The sequence below is a fragment of the Varanus komodoensis genome, unplaced genomic scaffold, assembly GCF_004798865.1.
Source record: "Varanus komodoensis strain SLA01 unplaced genomic scaffold, ASM479886v1 scaffold114, whole genome shotgun sequence".
Lineage (NCBI taxonomy): Eukaryota > Metazoa > Chordata > Lepidosauria > Squamata > Varanidae > Varanus > Varanus komodoensis.
This window is the reverse complement of record NW_025335328.1, coordinates 70,389-80,422: the sequence shown is the minus strand read 5'-3', so window position 1 is coordinate 80,422 and position 10,034 is coordinate 70,389. Positions and strand designations below refer to the sequence as shown.

Sequence of the window (10,034 nt, the reverse complement as noted above, 5' to 3'; positions counted from 1 at the left end):
GATCCCTCCTCCGCCAAGCTCGCGTTGGCTCGTTCCCTCTTTCCACAAGGAAGGCCAGACCAGCAGTCTGTGCTGGCCTGGGCCACGCTGGAGTGCCACGCCTCCCTCTCGGCTCCCGAGGGGATGAGGCCCAAGTGCTGCGGCTCTTGGTGGCCATGGCAGAGGCCCAGCTGCCTCGCCTCCACGGCTGCCTCTGGTCAGTCAGTGTGAGTCCGAGGGGGCATGGGCGGTGCTCTCAGCTCCTGCTGTGCAGGGGAAAGGCGAGGGCAACTCAGCTGGAGCCTGTGCCAGGAGCAGCTGTCCAGGAAGGCCGCCTGCTTTGCAGGTTTCCCCAGGTGGCTGCCACGGGGGGCCTTTCCCAGTCGTCCCCTCCTGCAGATACAGGCAGGGAGTTAGCTGGACGCTGACTTCCGCCTTCACCTGTCCCAGGGCCTGGCTCCATGCAGGTCTTTCCCCGCGGGGCAAGAAGCGTTGATGCTTTGCATGCAGGTGAAGAGACTGGCCAGGAGCTCAGCAAAGTCCCCTGATCTTCCCTGACACTCCTGGCCGGTAGCAGCAGCTACACTTCAATGATATTAACTGATGGTGATTTCTTCTGCGAGAGAGAGAAAGGGAGAGAGGGAGAGGGATTCCATAACTACAAAATTCACAGTCCCATTGGAACAAAATCCGCTTTTCAGTTACATTTCCTTCCATACAGACAGCCTATTAAGAGACTGGGCGAGCCATCCAGAGCAGACTTCCCCAATCTTCTGGCCTTCAGAGGTATTTGGACCGCAACTCCCAGATTTCCCTATTCAGCAGGGCCATTGACTAGGAATTCTGGGAGTTGCAGTCCAAATGTGTCTGGAAGGCACAAGTTTGGCGAAGGCCAACCTAGGGAGCTACTGGACCAGCCTTCTGCCAAGCCTGCTTCCAAGGCGCTGGGGCTTTCCGCACGCTGAGGGGCCCTGGCTCCCATGTGCTGGCTCAGCTGGCCACTGTGGAGCATGGTTCCCAGCACGAGAGCCAGCATGCTTGGCTGCTCCTTAGGTGCTTCCTTCACAAAGGGCCTCCAGGCCTGGACTGGCCCCATGTGACAATGCAGAGGGCCTCTGTGGCCAAGACTCAAAGCCAGCGCTGAGCCAGCCTGCAGTGCCTTCGGGGACGCTTGCAGGCATTGCTTGGCCGGGGGTTCTTCACAACTCTCACGGGGTGGGGGCATGCTGTCCCCCCAATTCAGAGAAATTGGCAAGGGGGCTTTCTAGTCTAGCTCTCAGTCATGGGGCAAACTGGCCGTTATTGTTGTCTTTGCTTGCCAGCTTGCTTTCAGCGTCATCTTCAATTTGCCCTGTCGGCTCCCGGCCCCGCACGAGCTCTCTCGCCACCACGGCAGGGGGCCAGCGCGCTGCATCGTGCCCCCCCAACCCACGCTGCTGCTTCCTTGCTGCAACCTGGAAGAAAGGGTCTGGCTGCCCAGAGGGTCACTTGGGCCTCGCAAGAGAGGTGCAGCTGCAGCTTCTGGGCACAGGACCGGGACTGGTCGAGCCAGCTGCTTTCTCCCTGGGCCAAGTGCCACAGTGCGAGAGCAGCAGGTGGGGATCTCCAGGGCGCCAAACCCGGGGAGGTGGCCGGGCAGTGAGGGGGGCTCTCCCTGCCACCTGGCTGGGCGTGCGCTGCTGCGTGAGGCCTGGCCCTGTCGTGGAACGGAGGCCATGGGGTGGTGCACGGAGGCTGCTCCGGTCGCCTGCCCCTTGTCCCCGACTGCCTTTCCGCGAATGAGCCGCCCCGGCTGTGCCGCACCTCCCCAGGCCACCTGCCCAACAGCCGGTCTCTTTGGGCAGGACAGGCTCCCTCGGCTCCAGCTGCCGCTCGGGCCATGGGGGCTGGACTGACCTTGCTGCGTAGCAGCCCACCCACTGGCCGCTCTGGAGTGCTGTGTTCAGAGGACGGCTTGCTCTTCTCTTTGTTGTTGTTGGAATCGTTGTCCTTAATTATGTCATACTGCTTGCAGAAGAGGGCGATGACCGCTGGAGCGAGGCGAGGGAGAAAGAAAGGGGGAGGTGACTTGGGGGCGCCTCCTGAGCAGCCTGCTGGTTGCTTTTCTCACAACGTCTCCTGCAGCGCTCGCTTGCCCTGGCGGCCATGGCAGTCCCCCTACCTCAAAAGCCTCGGTCCATGATGAAAGCAGCCCCCACACTCTCCCCAGCTTCGGGTGCGATTCCCTGCTTTCAGAGGCTACAACAGGTGCTTGGCGCCACTCTGGCATCATCACAACAAAGCGATGCAGCCACCAAAAGGGCAAATGCTATTTTGGGATGCATGAACAAAAGCATTACCTCCATACCAGGAGATGGAGCAGTTCCCCTACAATCCTCACTGGTCAGGCCTCACCTGGAGTCCTATGCCCAGTTCTGCGCACCAAGATTGAAGAAAGAGGCAGGAAAATTAGAAATGGTCCAGTGGAGGGCCACAAAAATGATCCAGGGTTTGGAAACTGCCCTGTGAGGAGGGACTGAGGGAACTGGGCATGTTCAGCCTTGAGAAGAGAAGACTGAGGGCAGACATGTTGTCCCGCTATAAGTTCCTCAAAGGCTGCCACAAAGAGGAAGGTCAAGATCTCTTCTGGCTGATGCCGGAGTGCAGGACACAGAATAATCCTTTCAAGCTGCAACAACCCAGACTCAGGCTGAACATCAGGAAAAGCATCCTCATTGTCAGAGGAACCATCTGCCTGGAGAGGTGGGGGGCTCTCCCACACTAGAGACATGCAAGAAGAAACTGGACAGCCACCTGAGCGGGATGGTGCAACTTGGTGTCCTGCAACAGCAGGGACTGGACCCAAGGGCCTTCTTGGCCCCTTCCAGCTCTACTGTGATTCTATGATCTGTGGAGGAAAGCAAAGAGAAGAGGGCATCTCTGGCCAGGCACAGGATCCTGTGGAGAGCTCCCGTGGCGGGGAACCGAGTGGGCGGTGCACAGGCTGAGTGAGCCCGCACTTCTCTGGCCTCCTCTGTGAGTCAAGCCTTCTCGCATGGTCCTCCTTTCCCGCTTCTGCCTGGGGCTTTCCCCAGCATGCCTGTCTTCTCCGCTCAGTCTTGCCCTTTCATGATATGGCTAAAGTGTGAAAGCTTCAGCCGTGCCATTTTAGCTTCTGGGGAAATCCCTGGCTCAGTTTGGTCCTGAGCCCTTTGATGTGGCAGCTGCCAACATGCCAGCCGAGCACTGCGCCAACTGTCTTGGAGAAAGCGGCACGCCCCCTTGGGACTGACCGAGCTGGCACTTCGGGGGTTCCTGCATCGATGCAGAACGGGGGCCATCTGGGGGCCGAGAACCAAGTCTGTGCCTAGAGAGCTCTCCCACTCCGAGGGCAGAACCCTTGCGAAACCCAGAGGGCGCTCATGGAACATCAGTCTCGACACCAGACGTGAGGAAAGGCAGCCAGGAGGTCTGAGAAGCCCAGTTCGGGTGCTACCTGGAGGGGGAACCCAGCACAAGGACGACTGCTCCGAAACACTATGTGTTTCACAAGCACAGCTGAGGAGTCCCAGTGGGGGGCAGATGGTGGTACAGGGAGGGGCGGATCAGTTTTCTTAGGCACTGGGGAACTTGTTGGTATAACCCGGCCTGTGCCGGAGGGACGGGCTACACTGGAGCCAAAACAGAAGCGGACTGCTGGTGTATGACATCAAAACGGTGGCACAGCAGCTTCCAAACAACCCTGGAGGAAAGCAGACAGAAGCAGGGAAGCATCTGGTTTGTGTGAAATTGCGCAAGAGATGAAGAGGAAAAGGTTTATGATTGCCGAAATGTTGGTGGGAAGGAGAGAAGCCACAAGCATTTCGTGAATTGCGATAACTGGTCAGAGACTTCCACGTGACAATCTAAGTCGCGCGTGCTTGGGCAGTGCGTGAGCCAGAGGATCCAGAGGACGTACCTGCCCACATGAGCAGCACGGCCACAATGATGACGATCTCGCCCGTCTGCAGCTGCCGCTCCTTGTCCAGCCCCTCCATGGTGATGTCTCCTGCAGGGACACAAGGGCTGGGGACTGGCAATGGAGAACTTGAGTGCTGCGGCAAGGCAAGGCAGGAACCCTCTGGGGCTGCCCTTAGCCCAGGGAGGTCACAGGAGGGCATGTCAGGCTCCCCGCGGGTGAAACGGCTGCCCTCACAGGGCCAACTCCTCCTGGGGAGGCCACTGGGCCGCGGGGAGCACCCAGCAGGGGGGCAGGAGCCGGGGCAGGCTGCTGCCAGACCGTGTTTGCCGTCAGTGGGTGAGCAGAGGCCGGAGGAAGGGTGTCACACGAGGAGGGTGTGTCGAACAGGCCCCCTTCCCGCCAAACCGCTTGCTCATGGCTGTGGAAGCCTTGTGCGGAGGCAGCTCCCCGAAGGGCGTCGGGGCAGCGGGAAGGATGTGGGGAGCCGCCACACCTACCCTGGTTGGAGCTGTTGGAGGGGAGGCGCTCGCTCTGCTTCAGGGTGCGGAAATGCACCCTCTTGCTGGCTTGGCTCTCTCCATGGAGACCGATGCTCTGCACCTGGACGACATAGTCGGCGTCCTCGGCCAGGTCCCAGAGCACGCAGGCCCGGTTGGTGGTGTTCACTTCTCGGATGAACCGCTGCACCTGTCCGTCCTGCCGCTGCCCGACAGGAGAGCGTGGTCAGCCGAGGAGCAAGCCTGGGAGGCGCGAGCTTGGCGCGGGGGGAGGACGCCCATCTTGCCCTCCTCCAGGGCCCCGGTGCAGATGAGTGGGGCGCTCTCATGGTGAGGGGGAGCGACTGTGGCGCTCTGGCCTGAGGCAGGCCTCTCGGGAAAGCAGGAGGCCGGGGGGTAAGGAGGTGCGGGGCTCTGCAGCCAGCCCTGCAGAGGACAGAGGGGCAGTGCCGGTGCAGCTCCCCAGGCAGAGCCTGAGCTGCTCCTGGGCCCATTCACCTGCTGCGAGATGGCGTAGCCGATGATGACATCTCCCTCAGGGACATCCCAGGAGACAGTTGCAGAATTTGCCTTGAGCTGCGTGACGGTGACGTTGACAGGAGACGGGGGGCGGTCTGGGAGACAAGGAGAGAGGAGGACAAAGTCAGCCCTGGAAGAACCGGACGGCCCCGTTCCCGCTGCCCCCGCCACTGCCCCCACCTGCCTCGCTCTGCCTGCCCCTCAGCAGCACAGGGAGAATGTAGCACCCTCCCTGCTGCGAGCCGCTGGCTGCCTCCCTGCTGGGGTGCCCCTGCAGCAGGTTGTGGGCAGCTCTGCCCCGTGCTGCTGCCTGGGGAGTGTGGATTTCCTAACGGGAGGCCCGTGCTGTGAGGCATGGTCCTCCTCCTGAGTAAACCGGCTGCCCAAAGTCTCTTTCCACAAGGCCGTACTGTGACACGCCCGTTTCTGCTCACCTGGATCGCCGAGCCCCCTCCAGCGCCCCACGGTCTCCACCGCCCTTGCAGCCCTCCCGCCCATGCCAGCCGGCCTGAGTTGCCCAGCAACCGGCATCCCCTCCTCGTTGGGAGAGACCTCTGTGTTTGACAGGCTGTTCAACTCTTGGTGCGCGCGCAAATTCTCCCCGTTCCCCCACTGGCAGGTTGGGGCTTTCAGCAGCCTCGGCGTCCAACTCCACCTCCGTGGGGGAACCCTCCTCATGCCTCAGGCATTTCCTGGCCTTGGTCTGATACTGTCGCCTGCTGACATCCCAGAATCCCTGCATCCTCACTGTCTGACCTCCCATTCCCATCGGAGCTAGAACCTGGCCGTGTGCGTTCCGGCACCTTTTCCCTGCACGTCAGCCAGGCGCCAGCAGTACCGGAGGCTGGCCTGCCCCTCTTGCTTGAACCTGTGCTTAGCCAGCTGCTCCCGCCTTTGTCGCGCCCCCTCCTTGCCCCGGGAGGAGCTCGGCAAGGGCTGAGGCCAGGGCGTGGGGCAGGGAATGGTCCCCTCTGCCCTCAAGGACTGACATGACCAGGAGATGCGTCTGCCACACCTGTAGGCGCTCTGGACCTGAAGGCTATGCTAGAGAGGACGCGATGGCAGGGCTGTCCTGATGCACACCTGGCTGCCCACCGGCTGGTGCAAGAGACTGAGGAGGCATCCTTTGCAAGCGAGCCCTTGCAGCTGCCTTGTTTGCAAGAAGGGTGCTGCGTTCCTTGACCGGAACGAAAAAAGTGAGGGGAACCACGCTTGCAACGGACTGTTCGTGCATTCTCAATGACAGAAAGTGCACCTTTCTCCCTGTTTGCCCCATGCCTGAGCCCCTTTTAGGGGGCCACCGCCAGGAGGGCAGCTGCCTGGGTGTGTGTGAGGCCTCCTCTGCCCAAGCTCCTGAGGAACGGCAGGACGCAGCACACCACCTCTGTTGGGGGAGGCGGCACAGAGCCCACAAGGCCAGTAGCCACCGATGGCCTCCTCCCTCACAAATCCCTCCCATCTCCTCCGAAGCCACCCAGACTGGCAGCCATTGCCACTTCCCCAGCAGTAAATTCCACAGGTTAACTACGCAGTGTGCGGAAACTAACTTTCCTCACAGTTAGGGCAGTGCAAAACTGCGTCCAATTACCAAAGGAGCTTGTGGGCCCTCCCACACTGAAGGCACTCAAAATGCAACTGGACAGCCAACTGGGAATTATGGTTGAACTGGGAGCCCTGCACTGAGCAGGCAGAAGGACCCTCTGGTCCCCCCAACCTTGCTATTCTGATTCATCTTTCCTGAACCGTCCTCAAATCAGCGTCATGGGATGACCCTGGGGTGGAGTGTTGCGGAAGAGGAAGATAAACGTCTTCCCTTCCACCTTCTCCACACCATACTTTATTTCAAAAACCTCCATCATGCGTCCCCTTCCTTGCACTTTTTCTAAGCCACACATACATAGAAACATAGAAAACAGAGCAAGGCAGAAGGGGCCTCCCTGGCCATCTAGTCTGACCTCCGGCACCAGCCGGCTCCGCTCACGACATGCCCACCATGTGGACGTCCAGCCTATCCTTGAACACCCGCACCGATGGGGCCTCAAGCACCTCCCGTGGGAGCCCATTCCACACCCTCGGGGTCCTAACTGTCAAGAAGTACTTCCTGGCATCCAAATGGGACCTTGGCTCCCTGAGCAGATCAGAGGAAGCTGGCCCAGCTGGTCCAGGAATCCTGGGATACAATGGGCAGCTTTCAAATAGATCCAGTAAATAAAGACAAGCCAAACCCAATGCGATAAATAAAAATACTTTTTTCTCTTTCCATCTCTCCACCCCCAAACTTCCCTCCTGGTTTCCTTCCTTCCTCGTAACACCCTCCTGTTTACTGGCCGGACTGTGCTGTTAGCCCTCAGGGAAGATGTGGGGAGCACCAGTTGCTGCAATAGACCCAGTGAGCGAGAATCAAAAAGTGGGTGCAGAGAATGGACCGAGGAGGCTCCACAGTGGCGGACCTGCAGCGTCAGCGCAAGGCTTGCCTTCCTGCCCGGGGTCCATACGGCCCCGTGTGTGCAGCAGGTGCAAGCTGGCAGCCCTGTGAGAGGAGAAGGAGCGAGCGCTGGAGGAGCGAGTGTCCGCCCACAAGGAGTTTTCAGGCAGAGCGATGGAAATGCAGCAGCTGAGAGAATTACGGAAGCAAGAATTGCCACGGTGAGCTGAGGCAGAAGAGGAGAATCCCAGAAGGATACTTTAGAGCCACTTTCAGTTACTAACAGAAGAGGCGGGACAGGACCTGGCTGTGATGAACTTCATGACACACTGAGAGATGTTGAACAAGAGGATATAAGACAGCCAAACAGGCGAAATGTTGCATCTTGCAACAATAAGAAGAGTGTGAATTGCACAGAATGGAAAAAATTGTGTGCTGCAACGACCTAGAGACTCGCCGGGTTTGCTTTCTTCCTGGAGCCAACAGAGGAAGCCAAAGCCCAAACCCACACCCACACCCAAGCTCTAGAGAGGAAAACCAAAAACACTGGGGCCCAAGGAGTTGTCCTGGTGACAGGTGCTAAAATAACAAGAACGCTTGCTTCAGATATGTTCAAAACAAAAGACATATGAAAGAGGAAGGTATCCAAATACTTAAAGTGGATGGGAAGGTGATAACAGAGAACACGGAAATGGCAAGGGAGTTGAGGTGCTCAGCTTCTATTCTCCCACAAGAAGATCTATGACAGAGAGAAGTACAGACTGAATTTGAGGGATGGCTGCCCAGAAGCGACAGATAAATGGTCACAGAATCATGGAACAGTAGAATTGTACGGGGCCAGAAGGCCCTTGGGTCCAACCCCCTGCTGTTACCAAGTTACACCATCCCACTCAGATGACTGGCCAGATGCTTTTTGAATGTCTCTAGTGAGAGCCCACAACTTCCCCATGGAAGAAACACATTCAAATCTCTCATTATATCACATTAGAGGTATTTGAAAGGTGGCCACAAAGAGGAAGGCCAAGATCTCTTCTTCCTGATGCCAGAGTGCAGGACACAGAATAACCAAGTCAAGCTGCGACAACCCAGATTCAGGCTGGACATCAGGAAAAGCTTCCTCACTGTCTGAGCAACATGGCAGTGGGACAAGTTGCTAGAAAAGCCATGAGCTCCTCACGCGAAAGATTACAGCGATTCCTCTGACACGTAGGCCTCGCCAAATGGTCATCATGCCTTACCACGGCCGAGTTGCCTGTTTCCTCCCCTCCCATACCCGGGCAGTCCGACACAGCCTCCTCTTCATCCACAGGGCTGATTTGACTTGACCTGATCCGGATGCATCCCAACTCCTGTTGACTTTCCCCCAGGGTCTGCTTTAAAGGCCTGGTTCCATTCTGGTCTGAGTGGAGCCCATCCCCACCTTGGAAGGGGTCCTTTCCCAGGGATCTCTTCCCTCTTCCTCAGAATGATGCCCTCCTTCCCCAGGACCCCCCTTCTCCATGCCAGCAGAGCAGCTGCCACCCAGGAGTCAGGACCCTGCTAGCTGGTCCCCAGGGCCCTGTCCTCCAGCCTGCCTCACCCCTCCTTGCTTCTCCAGTTGAGCAAGCTTGGCTTCAAGAGGGTGCATCGGCTCCCTGAGAGCCAGGAGCTCGTGCCACTGAGCTCATGTGCAGGACCTCTGCCCAGCCGGCAGACAGTAACACACGTGGCACTCAAAGCGGGTCAGCAAGTTACACCAGCCCACTCAGATTCTGAACTTTATTCAGATCCTTTATTTATCCTAGTGGCAGAGGGTGGTAGATGTCCTTTTCTGCTGTTCCCTGCAGCTTCCTCACCCGACTGGTAGAGAAAGCAGAGTCCCATGCTCTGGACTCCTCGCCCTTCTGCTCACTTGCTCGTCAGCAGGGCTCTTCGCACTCAGAGATGCACATCTAGGGAATTCCTTTCTTATGAGCGTAACCCACAAAAGGTGCAGGTTGTCAGTTCCCCTGGAACATTTCACCAAGCTAGGTCGCACAGGGAGCACAGGGTGGCAGGAGCACAGCCTGTGTCAGGCTGCTGGCCTGCCTTCCTCAATGTGCTGCCTGGCACACTGAAGGGGGCTCCCAGCGCACCTGCCCCTTGGTCCTGCTGATGGGAGCTGATGCTCAAAGCAGCTGTAGGTGCCAAGAGGAAGCCTGATTTTGGCCATCCGGTGAGTTCCAAAGATCCGTTCGTCCTTCTCCAACCCTTGCTACGTACATCGCCATTGCATTTCTTAGTGCATGCACTAATTGGAAGGGCAAAAAGCTTCGGTCCCTTTTCCCTGGCCAAGGGAAGAGCCAGTGGTTACATGGATGCCCTTTTGCTAGAGAAAGGCAGAAGGCCAGGAAAAGTGCTGCAGAGATCTGAGGCACCAGCAAAGCTGTGGCTCTGCTGGCCAGGAATGCCTTTTGGCACCGGCTTCCTAGAATGGCCCTTTCCAGCTCCCCAGAGGAGAAGGGAGCCCTGACATCGTGCCATGCACATTTGGGCCCACAGCGCCGTCTGCACCAGCTTCTGCTCATGTTGTTCTCTACCAGAGACGTTTCTGTGGGAAGCGGGGCATCCAATCCCATGAGTTGTCACTCTTGGGACTCTGTTAGTTCTCTGCACAGGTAGTCCCCAGGTTATGAAAGTCTGGGTTATTATCAAC

The 10,034-nt window shown here is 58.2% G+C and overlaps 1 protein-coding gene across 1 annotated transcript; it reads right to left on the bottom strand.

Annotated features, from left to right (window-relative positions):
• Positions 1 to 120: 120 nt before the first annotated feature.
• Positions 121 to 5,677, bottom strand: FNDC4 (fibronectin type III domain containing 4). The gene is made up of 6 exons (XM_044421053.1): positions 5,370 to 5,677; positions 4,915 to 5,065; positions 4,417 to 4,621; positions 3,917 to 4,006; positions 1,876 to 2,009; positions 121 to 595 (listed from the first exon to the last, which is right to left on the bottom strand). Exons 1-6 carry the CDS (start codon positions 5,675 to 5,677, stop codon positions 560 to 562), a joined length of 924 nt encoding a protein of 307 aa, XP_044276988.1. The 3' UTR covers positions 121 to 559.
• Positions 5,678 to 10,034: the final 4,357 nt, after the last annotated feature.